The 22,633-nt window shown below is 37.7% G+C and overlaps 1 protein-coding gene and 1 non-coding gene across 2 annotated transcripts; one reads left to right on the top strand and one right to left on the bottom strand.

Annotated features, from left to right (window-relative positions):
• Nucleotides 1–7,831: 7,831 nt before the first annotated feature.
• LOC145057547 (uncharacterized) lies at nucleotides 7,832–8,563 on the bottom strand. Its single transcript, XM_079005418.1, has one exon. It carries the CDS (start codon nucleotides 8,561–8,563, stop codon nucleotides 7,832–7,834), a length of 732 nt encoding a protein of 243 aa, XP_078861544.1.
• Nucleotides 8,564–9,537: 974 nt separating this feature from the next.
• On the top strand, nucleotides 9,538–9,641 carry LOC145080812 (small nucleolar RNA R71). Its single transcript, XR_013695395.1, has one exon. It is a non-coding gene; the product is annotated as a small nucleolar RNA R71 (small nucleolar RNA).
• The last annotated feature ends 12,992 nt before the right edge of the window (nucleotides 9,642–22,633 follow it).

Here is a 22,633-nt window from a genome sequence, read left to right on the forward strand (position 1 = left end):
ACCATCCACGCAACAGTACACAGGAGCAAACCTATATATAGTTCACCCGATAGGGCAATATGCATTCCGTTAATTTGGATCACAGCCAAACTTACAACAATAACAACCGTACATCTCACCACTAGCCATGCACAACCAGACATACGCGAGCCCTGATGTGTGTAAAATGCACTAGTTTTAATCCTACTAACTTAAACACAAATACAAACACACGAAAGGCAGTGTACCTATCGATTAGTATTTTAGTTCAGGTAAGTAGGGTATCGAACACAGGGAACAGTAAACAATTAAAATAAATGCTAATATTATCTAAATTAAACAAGTAATAGAAAGGAGGTTTGCTCTAGTTTTGCAAGCCTAGAAACTTAAACAATTAACTAAAACTTAAACTAAGAAACTAAGAGCTAAGCAAATAAAAATCAACTAAATTCAATAATTAAGGAGACTTCTGTTTAGGTTCGAATAATTTATTCTTATGGTTTATTTTACAACAAGTGGAATGGATTAATTCACATTAGCTACTGATTAGTGTGATTAGGTTCACGTTCGCTATTACTAATTCTTAGAAAACAAATTAATTCAAGCGGTGATCATTTGATTGAACCAATGAGTTTCCTAGTTTATTGATTGGGATTAAATAAGACTTGTAATTAGTTAATCAAATTACTAATTCAATTAACCTCTTGTTGATGGTTTGTCACACAAGCTCACACATTAATTTACCCACTTTCTAGTTAATCCTAGTTTCACGTTCGCTAATCCTAGGCACATATCTATGTTTTCACATAAATCACATGAGGTAAGTAATTAAGAGATGTTCATGCAACTTAATTACTTGATAATTAACAGAAATTAGTTATGGTTAATGCATAAGGTTCTTTAACAAGCTTAATAAAACAAAGTTCACCAAATTTAATTAATCCAACCACAAAATCAAACCATAATCACAAAATCATCTATCCTAAACAGAAGGTATGAGTTTTAGCTCATGATTACAATAGAAACAAGCTCAAAAACGAAATCAATTGGTAAAAACATAGTTCAAACAAGAGATTAGGTAAAGAGTAAACTTGATTTTGCCTTGATTCTCCTTAAAATTGAATGTAGGGTTGATTCCTTAGCTTCCCACGCTCCAGCAGCACCTTTAGTCGACAATTGGCCTCCAAGGGTTCATCCATATGCTAGGGTATCGGCCAGGAATGTTCTTTATATAGATTTTCACAGAACAGAGGTGACTCATTGAGTCTAGTGACTGACTCGGCAAGTCCGTCACTTAAAACCCGTGTACGGCAAGTCAGCGTCCAGAATCGCGAATGTTCGACGTGACTCGTCGAGTTGAGGCCCAAATTGTCGAGTCCGTTTGGAGTCAGCATTTTTTCAAAACACAAAAGTCGTCCGAAATTGTGTCTAGTTTTCAGAAAATTTTGAATCTCTTCAATCGGAGTTACGGTTCATGATATATGGCCAAAACACTGATGAGAGGTCAAGCTGTCCAGCAACATCCTTCTTTCTTCAAAATCCAAGATCCAAGCCTCCAATCGGTAGTTCCGCTTCCTTTTCCATCCGAGCATGTCATTGTTGCTGAAAAATTAAATTCTAAACTAATAAAGCACCTTTTGTTCATTAAATGAGACAAAAAAAACATAAAGTATTAAGATAATGCATGAATTTTATAACTAAATATGCCCATATCAAGCCCCTACCAGGAACAACAACGTCTGGCATATAGCAGTATGTCGTACTCGTACATGGACAGCCCATGCGAAGTGCAAGCTCTAATTTCAGCAATGAACTGCTACAATACAAGATTACGCACACTGCGATGATACCAAACATACCAAAATATGACGGTACTACTGACCCAAATGACCACATCGACAAATACGAGTGGACGATGACATCTCTCAACATCACCTACACCTATTTCCCCTGTACCCTAACAGGAAACGTGGGCAAGTGGTTCAAGTCTCTGAGGCCAGGTAGTATTTCGAATTTTGAGCAGCTGAAATACCTTGATGTGTGTGAAACGAACTAGTTTTAAACCTACTTTTAATTATAAAATAAACACACAAAGGCAGTGGACCTATCAATTGTGGTAAAGCTAAATAAGTAGGGTATCGAACATAGGGAACCGCAAATTAAAACTAAAAACTAATTTTATCTAAACTCAAATAATAAAATGGGTTTTCTCTAGTTTTACAAGACTAGAAACTTACTAACTATTACTTAGACTAAAAACTAGAAAAGCAAAGATTCAACTAAATTCAATGACGAAGGGAAGTTCCGTTCAGTTCAACTCAATTGATCCTATGGTTGATATTATGGTAATAGTGCAATGGATTAATTCTTCTATTGGCTACCGATTCAAGTGATTAGATTCATGTTCGCTGCACTAACCCTTAGAGAACAAACTAACTCAAACAGTGGCCAGTTGTCTAATTTAATTTAATTCACTAGATTATTTATTCGGGTTAACTTAGACTTGTAATAGCTAACTAATTTGGTCTTTTAGCTAACCTCTTGTTGATGGTCATCACACAAGCTCACACATGAATTTACCTATTTTTCTATTAATTCTAGTTTCACAGTCGCTAATCCTAGTCATATAATAAAGTGGTCACATAAATTATATGAGGTAGCAATTAAGAGATGTTCATGCAGCTTAATTATCTTCCTATTAACAGAAAAATAGTTGTCATTCACACATTAGGCTCTTTAACAAGATAGAATCAACAAAATCACCAATATTAAATTAATCCTACCATATATCAAACCATAGTTTCAATATTGTCTTCCCAAACAGAAGTTTAAAGGTTTTAGCTCATGATTGAGGTGATTAACAGCACAAAAATGAAATCTAAAAGTCTAAACATGATGAAGAGCAATAGATTAAAGTAAGAATGATGTAAATTTTCCTCAAATCTCCTTCGGAATTGGTTTTAGGGTTGTATCTTCGTTCTCCAGATCTCTCTTGACTCTAATTTGCAGCTTGCTCCCCCCCAAGTGTTTCTGAATCTCTTGTGTCGATCTGAGCAGTCGTTTTTATAGATTTGCACCGACTCGTCGAGTCTATCACTTAATTCCCGTGTACGGTAAGTCAGAGAGTCCTTATCTTCTCGATTCTTCGATGCAACTCGCCGAGTAGTCGACCCTACTCCCCGAGTACCTTATATTTTTAGCATTTTTCTTCTTTGTTCAACTCTCGAGCTCCCAACCGCTTCTCCTGCTTCCTTTTACTCCCGAGCTTCGCTTTTGGACTGAAAACACAATCCAAACACTTTTAAGTATCTTTTGTCCATGATATGCAATAAATTAGCTAGAAAATGATAAAAATCTATACTTAATATAAGGCTAAATATGCAACTATCAAAATACCCCACACTTGACTTTTGCTTGCCCCCAAGCAAAACTGAATTTTAGCACATTAGAATCACATAGGACAACTCCAATCTAACCCAACCATTACGCCAAGACCGCAACGCATGCATTTGTGTCTACAATTTTCCTAACCCCCCCTCCCAATATTCCAAATACTTACAATCCTCATAAACATTCACCCACTTATCCCGAACAATGCTCATTTTATGCATCCCTCTGAATCCATCCGTAGAAAACCTCCTATCCTCAAGGTATTTTTAATTGAGCAACCCAAGCATACATAATCTAGAATTACAATTTATGATACCACTATGGAGCTCTTTTGAATTCTTCACTTCCTTGATAATTTGATCTTTGATTTCTTTGAATTCACCACCTTCGTTGTTTGATTTTTGGTATCTTCAATTTTTGAACTTTTGGAATTTTGATCTTTTGATCTTCACTTTAGTTGCTCCAAAATTCTTACAACTTTTCTTGTAATTCTCTCTCTCTCTCTCTCTCTCTCTCTCTCTCTCTTTAAATTACATGTACCTCACTTTTTCTCACTCAAAACCCTACATGCTTAAGCAGGGGCGCTCAACTTCAACCTTTATTGGCTAAAATAATAATTTCCTGGATACATTTCTGGTACACGATGCTAAACATATTGCATCCTTCGGGCTAAGTGAGGTCGTGTTTTTGTCCCATGATTTCACTGGAATAAGGAAGCCACAAATGCACTAGAACGTATATAGGCTCAACTAAACATTTGGATCTTCATGCAATCATCAACATAATTCTAACATGGACTCCTAATTAACAGTTTACCATAATTTTTCTAAATTAAGTCCTAAGAAACATTTTTTGTATGAATTTTTTTTAAAGTCGACCCATATTAGGACATTAAGATTCTAAATTTACTAAGATGAAAACAACCCCCTACCCCACACTTAATTTATGCAATGTCCTCATTGCATGTAATGCATGATAAAGAACAATAAAATAAAGAGGGAATTGGAACAAACTCCCATGGGGTAGCAGTTGATAGGCTGATCATCTTCTATTAAGCTCCTACTTCAACCGACTTAAGCCATGGGAACAACTCATCCATGTCTTGGGCATCAAATCGCATGTGGGTAGCTTCAAATGTGCAGGAAAATACTGTAAAACCTTCAGTAACTGATTGCAAAGAATAAGTTGTCAAGTGGTGTAGCCATCAGCAGCCCTTGTTGTAAATAAATGAAGGACTCGTCGAGTAATATAAACGACTCGTCGAGTACTAGCGCAAAATTGTTGAAATCGTGAAAACGCGTTGCGACTCGTCGAGTAGGTTAATTGCACTCGGTGAGTCGTCGCTGGGTGGAAAATAATTAACTCTATCCTGAATCCAGCTTCTAGTGGACTTCAAAACTTCCCATAGCTTCAGTAAATGTTCACTCATAAGCCCTTTCGAACCGGACTCGACACTTAGACTCAATACGTCGACCTCTCTTGACTCGTTTCCATGTTTTTCTCACATACTCTAGACTCCTTATGCAAGCATTTCCTAAACCAAATTTTGAAATAAACCAAGGCAAATAAAACATCAAGCACATAAGAGTTTAAGTCCTAATTAAGAGTTTAAAACACACCAAAATAAAAAAAACAATAAAATTTTTTCAATAAAACATAAAACAAACTAATCATCATCTTCTTCCTCATCATGGCCATGTACAGCCCCGCCCCCACCAGCTCCACTTCGCCTTGCGTTAATGATATCATCCCAAGAAGGAATGTAGGGAAAGTTACCCCCATCAATGTGTGGAATATGATAATGGTCAAAAAGTCGCACGTGGGATTCGTTGCTAAAATTAATACCCTCGCCATTTGGTCTTGGAGCCTCCTCATCTCGACATTGTACCAATCCATTGGTACTTCGTCATTGTCCACCGGAATCACCGGCGGTTCTTCCTCCACTTCCCGCTCACGTCTCGATCGAACCCTCCGTTCCGGTGCCTCGGGCCCGATCACCGGATCGTCATGTGGGATAGCATAATGACCCCCTCCATAATCTTCAATAATGCGTGCCCTGCGGAAAAGAATAGGATTAAAGGGAGATGTCGGGATCTCCGTCAGCAAGTTCCAAGCACCACTAGCCATTAACCCGTAAGAATGGGCTAAACGTGTCACGAACATGCCACTATTAATTTTTGAAGTTTTGCGGTCCTTGACCGCTCCCTCCGCCAAGTATGAAGCGATGCACCATGGAATGTTGCAAAAAGTATTGGGTGTAATGATGCTCCAAAGAAAGAAAAAATCAAGGTTAGAAACCTTGTCATCATCTTTCCTTTGGTTAATGGTGTTTGAAATAAGCCGGTGAATGAGGCAGTGTGTAGGTGATCGTATGCTCCCTTCTTGAGCCGACTTCGGAATGTAAACTTTATTAGCAATGGTGTTCCACCAACTTGAACTTGTGCTCCCATCCGGAAATGCTTTATGGCAATGCTCCAAAAATGTACGAAATGCATCCATGTTGAACACTTGTTGGTCATATATCCCCAAACTCCAAGCTAGTTCGACCATTGAACAATGACGAAGCTCACCCCCAAGACAAAAAGTAATACTTCCGGGGTTATAATAATCATCCACACCCTGGAAGTGTATTGTGGAAAAGAACTCCAGATACAGCTCACGATAAGTCGGCTCTTGAATACGGAAGACACAACTCCATCCATCACATGTAATGGATACTGCATTGTGTACAAATGCCTTGAATATATAAGGGGCCAACTCTTCTTCATAACGAACTCTCCCCAACCATTCCCAATCAATTGTATTGGGAGCACATATCTCCTTTTTCTGGAGCTCCGCAAGCTTCTTCTTCCACTTGGTTCTTGTTGAATTTGAGTTGATTTGTGGAAAATGCAACCAAGGAAAATCTCCTTGACTTCCACGAGAGCCTTTTCCCCTTGAAAACATGGTTCCTGTAAAACAATTAACAAACAATCCAGAAGACACAGAAACACATTAAAACAAAATCTTTCTGGGTTCCCGACTGGACTCGTCGAGTCCATGAACGACTCGGCGAGTCTGATGAACTGCACGAGTGAGTCGACGGGTCAGTTCCAATGCACCCATAAAAACTCAAAATTTTTCCAAGGGTTTGTCCAGGGATGTCCATAAGGTGTATTAGAGCAAGAATATCCATCCAAAATACCACAATTAATCCAAAATCAAAAACCCTAAAAATTCACTAAACTTCAAGAATGGGTGTTCTATAAAATTGATACTTTATAACATCTAAAAATCATGACTTTAACAGAATTATTGAAGAAATTAAGTACCTTGGTTGATGGAATTCGAGAATTTTAAAGAAAAAGTGAAGAACTTGATGAGTGCTTGAGAGAGAATAAGAGTAGGCGCACGGCGAGTATGAATGGAATATGATCACATTAGGGTAAAAACCCTAGTTTTACCAGATGTAAAGATATAATTTTTTTTTTTCTGTAATTAAAATCGACTCGTCGAGTCAGGGTCCTATTCGGCGAGTCTAGTCGCGAATTGAAACTCATCTGGATTCTGCGTAGACTCGTCGAGTCAGGGTTAGACTCACCGAGTCACTTGCAAACATTTCAAAAATTATATCATTTTGTCATGTATTCATAAAAGAATATTCAATCCACCCCACACTCAGACCATGCGTACTCTCAAGCAGTCATGTATGATGATTTAGAAGATGAAAACAGAAAAAGAAAATCCTAAAAACGAAAATCAAACAAAAACTAGAACGAGAAAGATAAAAGAAAGCAAACTCTCAAAACGGGTTACCTCCCGTCAAGCGCTTCTTTTTAAGGAGTCGTTAGCTGGACTCCTTCCCATCTACATTTCTTCATTTCCCTGCATCGGGAATGAACGCCTAATCTTTTGCGGTTTATACTTCGTCTTATAGGCATGTACCTTCCTCTTGTATGTCCGTCTCAATTCTTCTGTCTTTTTCCTTGTGACATCTTCTTCAATTGCATGGATGTTCCTTTTCCCCACCGTCTTCTTCTTCACCCCATTCTCTTGAACCCTCTTTTGTACTTCTCCTTCCTTAAACTTAATTACTTCATAATTGGTAAAAACTCGGGCTCTAGGTTTGGTTATACGTGACTCAATGAATGGGTTATCAGCATCATCTTTCCTAACCGTTGCATTCTCCTCTTCTCCAAAACTTGCCTCCTCATCAAGTCGAATGTCTTCATATTCTTGCATCATTGTATCGAGGCAAGCTACTTGAACGTGTTGAAAGTCACCATACCCTTTAACAATTCCGCCTTCTGCTGATTGATCTTCTAAAGAATTAGGAAAAATCTTCATGTCCAAATCAGGCAAGGGACTGGTGACAAGGTCAAGATAATCCAAATTGCTGAAATTTTCGACTGGACTCGTCGATTATGTCGACTCGACTCGCCGATTCGGTGCGAATTCCTCACATTCCATTGTGTTTTCTGAATCAGTTCCTTTCAGCAGCTTTTCTATCTCCTCTAAGTCTTTTTTTAACATCATTATTTCCTCCAGAAGATAGTAGAAATTTACCTGGATCTTCTTCTTGTAAGAGTGCAAGTTCTTTTTGGAGTATTTCATCATCCAAATCAATGAAGGAAACTTCTTCTTTTCTTGTTTCTTCTTGCTTAATCTCTGGTACAGCTTTAAACACAGCTGACTCATCTCCTACCCTCAATGTTAGTGTGGACTCGCATACATCTATCAATGCGTATGCGGTATTCAAAAATGGTCTCCCCAAAATAATTGGAATTTTGGGGTCTTCTTCCATGTCATGCACTACAAAGTCCACGGGGAATACAAATTTGTCCACTTTTATGAGAAGATCTTCACAAACACCTCTTGGAAAAATGATTGTCTTGTCTGCTAAATGGATCTTCATATTAATAAACCTTGGCTCCGGTAAATTTAGCTTCTTGAAGAAAGAAAAAGGCATTAAGTTAATACTTGCACCCGAATCGGTCAATGCTTGAGTAGCAAGTATATTTCCAAATTGGCAAGGAATCGAGATGCTTCCCGAATCGCCCTTCTTTGCTGGTAGTTCATTCAATACTAATTCCGCGACTTCTGCCATATCTTTTCTAGCAGCAAAGAGACCCTTAAGCAAGTTTAAATATTTGGGTGTTTGAACCATCATTTCAATAAATGGGATGTTGACTTGAAGGGCTTTAACATGTTCCATGAAAGCTTTGTATGCTTTGACCTTTTCATCAGGTATGGCTCAAATTGGAAATGGCAAAGGAGGCCTGTAAGGCATTAAGGAAACAACATATTTGTCATCAGGGCATGGACTCGTCAAGTCCATTAGAGGGACAGGGCGAGTTGGGTCGGGCTTAGCTGAACTCAACTCTTATGTCTTTTCTGCTAGCACCTTAGTTGAGACCTTCTGTGCAGGGGTCTGAACTAAATGTTATAGCATTCACATTCTCCATTCTTGGATTATTCTCGGTTTTACTTGAAAGTTCACCCGGTCTTCTCTCGTTTACTTGATGTGCAAGTTGTCCTAGCTGTTTCTCAATGTTAAGAATAGATGCTTACTGATTCCTAAGTATAGTTCTGGTCTCTTGTATTGCAGCATCATGATCATTGTGTCTCTTCTCGGACGCGGCTATAAATCTTGTGAACATTTCTTCTAAATCGGATCTTTTTTCCACAACCGGTTCTTCCTTTTGATAGAAACCCCTCTCTTTTTGCTTGTATTTCTCTTCCTTTGCCTTTTTGTATTCTTCATACGGGAGCCATTCCTTCTTGGGTTTCCGCCAATTCTCATCGTATCTGTCGCCACTTGAATAGAAAACTTGCGCATTTTTGTTTTCATTCTCATCCAAATCACAATCTTCAGTTAGGTGAGGTCCCCTACAATTCTCACATCCCACCTGGATAGCATGGATTGTTTGATCCATCTTTGTCATTCTTCTATCTAAACTGTCTAGTTTAGCCATCATTGCCACCATGCTATCGTTGACCGTGTTCACTACCCCCTACTTACTTCATTTCGTGGGTTGTGGTACTCTCTAGAATGTTTAGAGAGCTCTTCAATTAATTCTTTGATCACCGGGGGTGGCTTCTTTGTGTGCGGGCCTTGCGAGTCAAGTAACTGCCTTGTTGTGACATTGACTCTATCATAGAAGATGGAGACTTTTTTGTTGGCTATTAAGGTCATGGTGTGGGCAATTCCTTAGCAGGCTCTTGTACCTCTCCCAAGCTTCATACAGTGACTCTCCAGCTTGTTCAAAGTTAGCAATGGCCTTCTTCAATTTGGCTATTTTAGAAGGTGGGCAAAAGTGGTCAATAAATTCTTCTTTCATCTTAGCCCATGTGGTGACCTACCCGGGAGGGACTGACTTGAGCCAATTTTTTGCGGCACCCTTGAATGTAACTGGAAGCATGCGAATTACCTGGGTCTCGCGAGGTACATTTGGAACATTAAAGTAATCAGCTACATCATTGACTTCATTCAAGTGCTTATACGTATCTTCGTGGTGTTTTCTATAGAAGGGAATCTCCTTTAGTTGAGCGAGTATGTGGCCCTTTAGCTCGAAAGTAGCAGTAGCGGGAATTTTGGGTTGCACAAGTCCTGGGCCGGTATCGTCACACATCCTCTTCTTCCATTCCCCCATGGGGACTTCATCGATGTTAGCCATGACAATGGCTAATTCGTCGTCAAAGTCGGATTCGTGCCCGAAAGTGGGGTCTTCTTCTCCTTCGGTTTCGTACTCAGTGTCCTCTTTCATCGGGTCTTCTATTGCTATGGAGGCACTGGAAGCTCCTGATTTGCTGCTCTTCTTCTTGCTGAAAACGGACTTTAGATTCTTTAGTGTCGAGTTCTTTGAAGAAACGGATTTTCCTTTGCTCTTCCTTAGGGCGGATTCTGGGTCTTCTAGTGGAGGTACTAAAGGTGTCTCAGATCCTCAGGTCATGAAACAACTGCAAATAAAACAAGAGAAAAACACATAAAAAAACAAAAATAAAATAAAAACTAAAACTATGAACAACGATGGACTCGCCGAGTTGCTTCGAGTGCACTCGGCGAGTTTAAGGCAAAAACAGAAAAGTTTGACAGATTTAAAATAAAAACCAATAAATATTAAAACCTAACTTACTTACTAAATTACGTAAGAATTAACTTTGTGTAAGATAAATCTCACACAAAGGATCGATAAAAATAGAAATTAATGCTAATTTAGAACCGTTCCCCGGCAACGGCGCCAAAAACTTGATGTGTGTGAAACGAACTAGTTTTAAACCTACTTTTAATTATAAAATAAACACACAAAGGCAGTGGACCTATCAATTGTGGTAAAGCTAAATAAGTAGGGTATCAAACACAAGGAACGGGAAATTAAAACTAAAAACTAATTTTATCTAAACTCAAATAATGAAATGGGTTTTCTCTAGTTTTACAAGACTAGAAACTTACTAACTATTACTTAGACTAAAAACTAGAAAAGCAAAGATTCAACTAAATTCAATGACGAAGGGAAGTTCCGTTAAGTTCAAATCAATTGATCCTATGGTTGATATTATGGTAATAGTGCAATGGATTAATTCTTCTATTGGCTACCGATTCAAGTGATTAGATTCACGTTCGCTGCACTAACCCTTAGAGAACAAACTAACTCAAACAGTGGCCAGTTGTCTAATTTAATTTAATTCACTAGTATTTATTCGGGTTAATTTAGACTTGTAATAGCTAACTAATTTGGTCTTTTAGCTAACCTCTTGTTGATGGTCATCACACAAGCTCACACATGAATTTACCTATTTTTCTATTAATTCTAGTTTCACAATCGCTAATCCTAGTCATATAATAAAGTGGTCACATAAATTATATGAGGTAGCAATTAAGAGATGTTCATGCAGCTTAATTATCTTCCTATTAACAGAAAAATAGTTGTCATTCACACATAAGGTTCTTTAACAAGCTAGACTCAACAAAATCACCAATATTAAATTAATCCTACCATATATCAAACCATAGTTTCAATATTGTCTTCCCAAACAGAAGTTTAAAGGTTTTAGCTCATGATTGAGGTGATTAACAGCACAAAAACGAAATCTAAAAGTCTAAACATGATGAAGAGCAATAGATTAAAGTAAGAATGATGTAAATTTGCCTCAAATCTCCTTCGGAATTGTTTTTAGGGTTGTATCTTCGTTGTCCAGATCTCTCCTGACTCTAATTCGCAACTTGCTCCTCCCCAAGGGTTTCTGAATCTCTTGTGTCGATCTGAGCAGTCGTTTTTATAGATTCGCACCGACTCGCAGAGTCCATGACCGACTCGTCGAGTCTATTACTTAATTCCCGTGTACGGTAAGTCAGAGAGTCCTTATCTTCTCGATTCTTCGATGCGACTCGCCGATTAGTCGACCCTACTCGCCGAGTACCTTGTATTTTTAGCATTTTTCTTCTTTGTTCAACTCCTGAGCTCCCAACCGCTTCTCCTGCTTCCTTTTACTCCCGAGCTTCACTTTTGGACTAAAAACACAATTCAAACACTTTTAAGTATCTTTTGTCCATGATATGAAATAAATTAGCTAGAAAATGATAAAAGTCTATACTTAATATAAGGCTAAATATGCAACTATCATACCTTTTCCTCAATAACTTCATGCAGTTGAGGAAAGGAAAAAGGGACGTCAATTCTCTGATGACGTGTAAGCAAAGAGAAGGAAAGTCGCTTCGTGACTATTATGATAGATTCATGCTAGCTACCTTGAATGTCCCATGACATGAAGATTTCCTGGTGACGGGCGCCTTCGCCCAAGGTCTGCTTCCTAGACCCTTATCTAAGAAGATGCAAGGGACATTCCCCAGATCCAGGGATGAGCTCAAGTTTCGTATCGAAAAATACCTGAGACAAATCGAAGGGGAAGAGCATAAGGAGGCCAATCTCAAAGCTGTAGCCAATGCATACATTAAACAGGAGGAGGCGGAGTCCCGTAGCCCGGCAGGAGAGGAAAGACGGAAACCAACATAAATCACCACTCTAGACACATGTCGAGGAGGTACAGGCCATTCAACAAAGATGACGGCAGGAATGGTCATGCAGATTTCCATGCAACCTATAAAACTCCATAAAAGGAGAGCAAGGATAAGACCAAGTTCTGTGAATATCACAAGAGCAAAACTCATGATACCATCGAATGCACAATATTGAAAAGAGAGATGGATGAGAAACAGCTAGTTGGAAACATAGTTGACATCCCAAAGGAGCTCAGAGTGAAATTTGATGAGGAAAAACACCATCCAAGAAATCAAAAGGATGGGGAAAGGTCAATTATAAGAGGCCAGAGATACTTACCATCATCGGGCACAACCCATACAGCAATCGCCAAAGTTAACACGCAAGCCCGACAGTATACAATCAAAACATGCTTAACATAGCCTTTTCAATGAGTGATCCCAGACCAGAACATTGGGATCCGAACGACTCATTTCACATCATACGATTCATTAGCCAAAACTATTAGGTTTTATGTACTCTAACATTCCTATGGTGCACATATAACCCTAATGCTTTGGATCTAAGTTTTCTCTAATTATACATGCAATATTGGTTTCCAAAGCATGGAGCCTAAACTAGTATACAAAATTTGATATATGAATTATAAAACTAGTTAGAAGATTACCTTGTGATGTAGCTAGTAGAACTTTGGCCTTAGGAGAGCTAAGCACCCCAAGTGTTGTGCCTCAAACAAGTCACAAAAACCAATATACAAGTAGATGAATATGAGAGAGGTTTAGGAGACTCAAAATCGGTTTCTTCTTCTTGGAATGCAAGTGATAGCCAATTTTAGTGCTTAGGGTTACATATATATATATATATATATATAGAGAGAGAGAGAGTAGAATTCCAAGAGTCAGTTGTAACCCTAATTGTTACACTTAAGCTTATGATCCAACAATTGATTTGGATTAACAATTCATGGAATAACCCATAAGCTTAGCCCATCACAAATCAATCATGGATCATTAGCCCAAACCATATTTATCAATGATTTACATAATCAGTCCTTATTAGTTTAATTAGTCTCTTTTGATCAAGAAATTAATTCCAAATTAATTCATGATCAATACTAATTAAATAATATGATTTCTCAATTGATATATTATTCTTATAATATATTTATAAATCATAAATAACCTTTTTCTAAAATATCCATCTATCAAATTGTTCTGGTGAAGGCAACCCGAAATGGACCATGCTATTATCAGGTCAAGTACATACCAATTATAGTTATGGGCTTAGACACCTAATCCAACAATATCCTACTTGGATAAGTCTAATAACTATAACTGCCAATGTAACTTAAAATCCAATTAGCAATCGTATCTCTCAAAAAGCCGTTGTCGAACTCTGACACATTCATTAGATAAGGGATCATATAATCCTCTGTTCTATAAGATATCGTGCAGAAAAATACATGGAACATAGTCATACTTATTGTCCTGCAGTTTTGTTTCCTGATTTCCAATTTATTTGACATTGAACTGAATTGAACACATCAATTGAGTCTTGACTGGGCCTGACACATTAGTCAAAAAAAAATCATCGAGGGGCCCAACATATCACTTTTAATCCTAACTACCCGTTAAAGCATACACAACAGCACGTTTTATAACACAAGTTAATGATGCATTTTCACACCATGAATGTACAACCAACTCATAATCAACAACTCATATATCTTGGTTTGAAGATTATACGATATTATCGTCTCACAATCACTCGTGATGAATTCTATGAAGCGATTCATGAGAGTGTGGGTTTACTCCAATACTCAAATCTTATTTCGAGAGCACTCATGAATGTTTGTAGCAAACTTTTTTTATGTTTAACACCTTAGACAATCTTACAAAAAAACTCAATCATGATAGCCTACTTTCATAACCTACTTCCAAAGTATGATCGACTGTGAATAGTTTCAATAATCTTATTATTCTGGAAGTTAAAACCTTCAAAAATGAAACAATAGTAAATAATTGACACAAGATAGTAACTTTACTTATATATAAAAGTCGTTTTATTCCATCATCAAATGTCAATTACATTTTAGCTATTACAAGTTTCTAAATGTCTATCTAATCACTTAAAACTAATATCATCCTTCAGCCCGATGCTTCTAGCGTGATGCAAGTGCTTAACCCTACTCAGTCCTTTCATAGGAGGATCTGTTGGGTTCTCCTCTGACGACACCCCCTTCATTACGAGGACTCCTTCTTCTACTCGATGTCTTATGAAGTGATATTTTATGTCGATGTGCCTGGATCTGCCATGATCCCTTGGTTCCTTGGCTATGGTGATTGCACCCTCGTTGTCACAGAAAATCTCCATAGGCTCCTTTACAGCTGGTACAACTCCAAGGTCTCCGATGAAGCTCTTTAGCCATATCGGATCGTTTGACGCTGCAATTGCTGCCATATACTCTGATTCACACATTGAATTAGCTACAGTCTCCGGTTTGGAACTTTTCAAAGTTACTGCTCCTCCATTTAAGGTAAATACGCAGCCCGACTGAGAGCGGAAATTATCTCTGTCGGTTTGAAGGTTAGCGTCACTATACCCTGTCACTCTTAAGTCATCACTCCCATAGAGGGTAAGGACCCAGTACTTAGTTCTCCCCAAGTAATTAAGAATGTTCTTTACCGTAGTCTAGTGAGCTTTACCAGGATTCCCTTGATATCTACTAACCATGTGCAAGGAAAAGGCTACATTAGGGTGAGTACAAGTCATAGGTATCCGACTCATTTCTGCTATCTCATCATCTGTATTTGGACTCTGAGTCTTACTCCATTTGGTATTACTCCGGATAGGTAATTTTCCTTTCTTGGAGTCCTCCATGCTGAAATGTTTTAACACCTTGTCCAAGTAGGTACTTTAACTATGTATTATTAGTCATTTACTCTTATTTCTCAATATTTTTATCCCTAGAATGTAAGCAGCTTCCCCAAGGTCCTTCATAGCAAAACACTTCCCAAGCCAGGACTTAACCTCCTGTGAGGTTGGGATATCGTTTCTTATGAGCAATATGTCATCCACATACAATACAAGAAAGCTAACTATACTCCCACTAGCTTTGACATATACACAGGACTCATCCTCGCTTCTCGAAAATCCAAACTCTTTTACTTTCTCATTCAAACAAAGATTCGATCTACTAGATGCTTGTTTCAATCCATAAATGGATTTCTCAAGCTTACAAACTCTATTAGGGTACTATGCATTAACAAAACCCTCTGGCTGACTCATGTAAACATCTTCAGCCAACTTTCCATTAAGGAAAGTGGTTTTGACATCCATTTGCCATATTTTATAATCATGAAATGCAGCTATGGCTAGCATAACCCTTATAGATTTAATCTTCACCACTAGTGAGAAGGTCTCAGTATAGTCAACTCCAAGAGTTTGAGTAAAGCCCTTCGCAACCAATCGTGCCTTATAAGTGTCTACTTTCCCATCCATGTCGGTCTTCCTCTTGAATATCCATTTGCACCCGACTGTCTTACGACACGGTACATTGTCAACCAAGTTCCAAACTTAATTTTCATACATGGACTGTATCTCATTGTCCATATCCTCCTTCCATTTTGCAGACTCAGGGCCTACCATGCCTTCCTTGTAGCTGTTAGGTTCATCCAAATTTACTAGTGTACTATCACTGATAAATGTATCACCTTCAGTAGTAATATGGAAACCATAAAACTTAGGTGCCATTCTAACTCTACTGGGACGCCTCAGAGGCAAAGACTCGTCAATCGGTTCAACAAGAGTTTCCTCCTTGGGTTGAGCGATAGTCTTTGAGGTTCCTTCATCACTCAACTCTTGAAGCTATTCAAGGTCAATTTGCCTCCCACTATCCTCTTGGCATATGACTTGTCTTTCACGGAAAACCCCTCTCCTTGCAATGAAGCCAACATTGTTACTCGGTCTATAGAGAAGATACCCAAAGGACTTCTGCGGATAGCCGATGAAAATACATCGCTCACTACGAGGTTCGAGCTTGTCTTGAGTCTCTCGTCTTAAAAAATCCTCGCAACCCCAAACCTTGATATGTGCTAACGAGGGAACCTTCCTTGTCCACATTTCGTGAGGTTTTTCGGTAACCTTTTTAGTTGGAACTAGATTAAGGATATGTGCAGTAGTCTCTAAGGCATACCCGCAGAATGAGATAGGTAACGAAGCTCGACTCATCATGGAATGAACCATGTCCAAAAAGGTTCGATTGCGCCTCTCAACCACACCATTAAGCTGTGGTGTCTTGGGTGGCGTCAATTATGAAACAATTCCACATTCCTTAAGATAGTTGTGGGACTCAATACTAAGATACTCATCGCCTTGATCAGATCGGAGCATCTTTATCTTCTTGCCCAACTGATTCTCCCCTTCTTGTTTAAACTCTTTGACCTTTTCAAGGGTTTTTGACTTATGCCTGATTAAGTAAATATACCCATATCTAATATAATCATCAGTAAAAGTCACATAGAAGCGGTTAGCATCCCTTGTGGCGAATATGAAGGGTCCATACACATCGGTGTGTATGAGATCCAACAAACACTCACCCCTTTCGCAAGTACCAATGAAGTGTGACTTGGTCATCTTTTCAAGCAAACAAGATTAACAAGTGTCATCCGACTTTAAGTCGAATGACTCCAAGACTCTATCCTTTCGGAGTTGCGCTATGCGCTTCTTGTTGACATGTCCAAGATGACAATTCCATAAGCATGCTTTATCCAAACCATTGGACGAATCAATATGCAACACATTATTTCCTAAGTTATCTATATCCATCAAAGTTTCATATATACCATTAGAAGGAAATGCTTCAAAATAAAAAATTCCATTATAATAAGCATTTATTGAACCAATTTCATTATTAAACGAAAAGGTAAAACCTTTTGTAAACAAACTATGAAAAGAAATAATATTTCTCGCCATATCAGATAAGTAGCAACAATTATTCAATTCTATATTTAACCCACTACTAAGAAGTAAAGAATAAACTCCAATCTTGGTGACATACGACTTTTTCCTATTCCCCATGATCAAGTTCATCTTCCCGTGCTCCACATCCTTACATCCTTTTAGACCCTACAAATCAGAACAATTGTGAAAGCCACATCCTGTATCAAGGACCCCAGAATTAGCATGTGATTAGTTATTAGACAGAATAGTGTAAATACCTGCGAAGGTGGGCTTGATCTTCCCATCATTTATGTCCTACAAGTATTTGGGGCAACTTCGTTTCCAGTGCCCTTTTTCCTGACAATGGAAGCACTCTGCTTCCTTTGGGTTTGATGAGGGTTTAGCAAAACTAAATTTGGTCACACTATAAGAGGATCCATAATGTGATTTTCCCTTATGGCTCTTAGAAGGAGCCTTCCTCTTCTTTCCATTCCCGTGTCCAATTTCCAAGACAAGGGTAGTAGTAGTAGGAGTAGGTACAACAGATTTGCCTTTCAAACTGCTTTCAATAGTTCTCAAAAGACCTTTAAGCTTGCTTAGAGTGACCTCATCCTTGTTCATATGATAAGTCATACGAAACTGATCATAACTAGAAGGCAAAGAGTGTAGGATAATGGCAATGGCCAACTCTTCATCGAAGTTGACATTCAGCTTTAGCAAGCGGTCCACAAACCTTTGCATCTTTTGCAAGTGGGCCGTGATAGACTCTCCATCCTTCATTTTGGTAGTAATCATGTAGGCAATGACTTCATACCTTTCTTGTCAAGCACTTTGATGGTAGAATTCCATCAAATCTTGGTGCATTTCATAAGGCCAAAAGTCTTCATAGGACTTATGAAGCTCAGCAGTCTTGGTAGCAATCATAATACACGACACCTTTATCGCGTCCCTCTCATGAGTCTTATACTCAGAAATCTGTTCGGGAGTAGTAGTGTTTTCACTAATCTCCTTTAGTTCTTTATCAAGAACATATTCTTTGTCCTCGTGCCGAATAGCCATTCAAATCTTTCAAATCCAATCATTGAAGTTTGATCCATCGAATATAACCCTCCCACATAAGTTCATTGGGAGAAAGAGCAGAAGAGTTTGGAGCAATGTTTGGAGTAGAAATCTAAAAAAAAGATAAAGTTTTGATTAGATAAGGATCCTTAATGTAACACCCAAATCAAATATTAAGGCTAGGACCCAACACAACATTCTACAATTCGGAATAGGGATGCCGTAATCCAATTGTAAAATATTTGAAGGTAGTTAAATGACGATTTACCAATTTCCACCATGAAAAACGAAAAAGAAGATTAAGTTTTAAATGAATTGAAATTCCTAGATTCTTGAAGGTTCTTTGAGTCTTTTCAATGGCATGTTTAAATCTCGATTATTCCCTTCAAGTTTGTGATTGGGATACCGAGGATCACAAACAATGTGTGAACAAACATGCAAATGTGCTTGGTACTCTTGATGTTTAGATCACTTGATCAATGTGCCGGTTAACCACACACGCTCCATTGATCCATGATTAACATCAAGCTACCCTTTGCCACACTTACTAGTCCCAAATTTGTGTGACGGTTAACCACACACGCTCCATTAATGACTTAGCAAGGTGCAAAGTGCAATTTCCATGGGATAGCACCATTTTCACATTTTTCCAAAAGTAACTAAGATTAGGAATTTATAAAAGTTTAGTTACTTCATAATATCATTATACTTATTAATGAGGATTAATTTCCTATCCTACCCGTTCGGCTTACGACCCTCCACTAATCAAGGAAGTGGTGGGTGAGAGTGGACACCCATTCAACTACCATTTTATAGGCAGTTTCCTTATACCCCCTTATAGATTGGCTTCGTGAATGAGGCCTACTAACGGTAAGACTGACTTGTCTTATACATACATACATACATACATACATACATACATACATACATATATATATATATATATATATATATATATATATATATATATATAAGTATTAAACTTTAATATTATAATAGTATATCGTTGAATTTTAAACTTTTAAAATTCTAGGGTTTGTAATTAAAGTTTCATAAATGAGACTTTTCAAATTCCAAAACGTGAGGGCAAGATTTGAAACTCTTCAAAACCTATTGCGTTTTAGAATTTATGTTACATAAATAAGACTTTCCATGTTCCATAACTTGAGGACAAGTTATGAAACTCTTCAAGACCTTTGGAATTCTATAACTTAAAGATTTAATGTTTCATGAATGAGACTTTTCATATTTCATAACTTAGAGAACAATTTATGAAATTCTTCAAGAAACATTTAAATCAATTTAACTAATAACATTATCATGTAATTTATCATTTACCAATTGACCCAAAATAAATCATATAGCAAGATAATTTCAAATTTTACAAATAATTAGTTTTCATAAAATTAAGTAATTATCTTAAAATTTGAAAATCATCATGGTATTGGATGGGGATAATCATTACCATATTAGTAAAATCAGATTTTATGAACCAAAAGAGTTTGCGGGAATGATCCTAACCTAAAACATGCCCAAAACTTGAAAATTCTGCCAACAGGTGACCCAACTCGTCGGGCCAGGCAATGGACTCGTCGAGTTCATGGGCAAATTCATCCAACTCGTCAATTCCCTCTTAGGACTCATCGAGTTCATCAGCAAGTGGCCAGAAATGTCAATTTTTCAGCTTTGCAAATCACACAATTGCATCAATATAATAAAAAACACCATAGGCTTTGATACCACTGTTGGGCTTTATGTACTCTAACATTCCTATGGTGCACATACAACCCTAATGCTTTAGATCTAGGTTTTCTCTAATTATACATGCAATATTGGTTTCCAAAGCATGAAGCCTAAATTGTTTACAAAATTTGATATATGAAGCATAAAACTACTTATAATATTACCTTTTGATGTAGCTAGTAGAACTTTGGCCTTAAGAGAGCTCAACACCCCAAGTGTTGTGCCTCAAACAAGTCACGAACACCAATAAACGCCTAGATGAATATGAGAGATATTTAGGAGACTAAAAATCAGTTTCTTCTTCTTGGAATGCAAGTGATAGCCGATTTTAGTTCTTATATATATATATATATATATATATAGAGAGAGAGAGAGAGAGAGAGAGTAGAATTCCAAGAGTCATTTATAACCCTAATTATTACACTTAAGCTTATGATCCAACAATTGATTTGGATTAACACTTCATGGACTAACCCATAAGCTTAGACCATCACAAATCAATCATGGATCATTAGCCCAAACCATATTTATCAATGATTTACATAATCAGTCCTTATTAGTTTAATTAGTCTCTTTTGATCAAGAAATTAATTCCAAATTAATTCTTGATCAATACTAATTAAATAATATGATTTCTCAATTGATATATTATTCTTATAATATATTTATAAATCATAAATAACCTCTTTCTAAAATATCCATCTATCAAATTGTTCTGGTGAAGGCAACCCGAAATGGACCATGCTATTATCGGGTCAAGTACATACCAATTATAGTTATGGGCTTAGACACCTAATCCAACAATATCCTACTTGGATAAGTCTAATAACTATAACTACCAATGTAACTTAAAATCCAATTAGCAATCGTAGCTCTCAAAAATCCGTTGTCGAACTCTGACGCGTCCATTAGGTAAGGGATCATATAATCCTCTGTTTTATAAGATATCGTGCAGAAAAATACATGGATCATAGTCATACTTATTGTCCTGCAGTTTTGTTTCCTGATTTCCGATTTATTTGACATAGAACTGAATTAAACACATCAATTGAGTCTTGACTGGGCTCGACACATAAGTCAAAACAAAATCATCGAGGGGCCCAAGATATCACTTTTAGTCCTCTTAGGATAAAAGGAACAGATAAATTTCAACTTATATGCTTGTACTAAATACTCGTTAAATCACACACAACAGCACGTTTTATAATATCAAGTTATTGATGCGTTTTCGCACTATGAATGTACAACCAACTCATAATCAACAACTCATATATCTTGGTTTGAAGATTATACGATATTATCGTCTCACAATCACTCGTGATGAATTCTATGAAGTGATTCATGTGAGTGTGGGTTTACTCCAATACTCAAATCTTATTTCGAGAGCACTCATGAATGTTTGTAGCAAACTTTTTTTTATGTCTAACACCTTAGAAAATCATACAAAAAAGCCATTCATGACAGCCTACTTTCATAACCTACTTCCTAAGTATGATCGACTGTGAATAGTTTGAATAATCTTATTATTCTGGAAGTCAAAACATGCAAAAATAAAACAATAGTAAATAATTGACACAAGATAGTAACTTTACTTATATATAAAACTCCTTTTATTCAATCATCAAATCTCAATTACATTTTAGCTATTACATGTTTCTAAATGTCTATCTAATCACTAAAAACTAATATCCTCCTTCAGCCCGATACTTCTAGCGTGCTGCAAGTGCTTAACCTTACTCAGTCCTTTCGTAAGGGGATCTGTTGGGTTCTCCTCTGACGATACCTCCTTCATTACGAGGACTCCTTCTTCTACTTGATGTATTATGAAGTGAAATTTTTTGTCGATGTGCCTGGATCTGCCATGATTCCTTGGTTCCTTGGCTAAGGCAACCGCACCCTCGAGTTCAGTGACCAAGGCTAGGCAACAACTCACTTGGCTTCCTCCTAAGATGGGTTTATTCTCTTCTTCTGGAGATTCCTCAGGAAGCAAGGTAGGGAATGACTAGCACTACCGATCAAGTATTTCAAGCTAGATTCCTTATTATAGTAAGTTCTTCTCCCGCCGAGTTCTCTCTAGTAAAGAAGTGGATTTCCTGAAATGAAAATAAGGAAAGGCAAGAAAAAAGTACAGAGGTCTTGCGAGGCGGTCGCTGGGATCGAATCTTCCTGGCAGCGGGTGAGAAGTTGTCACAAAAAATCTCCATAGGCTCCTTTACATCCGATACAACTCCAAGGTCTCCGATGAAGTTCTTTAGCCAGATCGCCTCCTTTTACGCTTCACTTGCTGCTATATACTCTGATTCGCACATTGAATCAGCTACAGTCTCCTATTTGGAACTTTTCCAAGTTACTGCCCCTCTATTTAAGGTAAATATCCAGCCCGAATGAGAGCGGAAATTATCTCTGTCGGTATGAAAGTTGGCGTCACTATACCCTGTCACTCTCAAGTCATCACTACCATCGAGGGTAAGGACCCAGTCCCTAGTCCTCCCCAGGTAATTAAGAATGTTATTTACCGTAGTCTAGTGAGCTCTACCATGATT

Source organism: Lactuca serriola, chromosome 1 (genome assembly GCF_051521515.1).
Source record: "Lactuca serriola cultivar US96UC23 chromosome 1, Lser_US96UC23_V15, whole genome shotgun sequence".
NCBI classification, from domain to species: domain Eukaryota; kingdom Viridiplantae; phylum Streptophyta; class Magnoliopsida; order Asterales; family Asteraceae; genus Lactuca; species Lactuca serriola.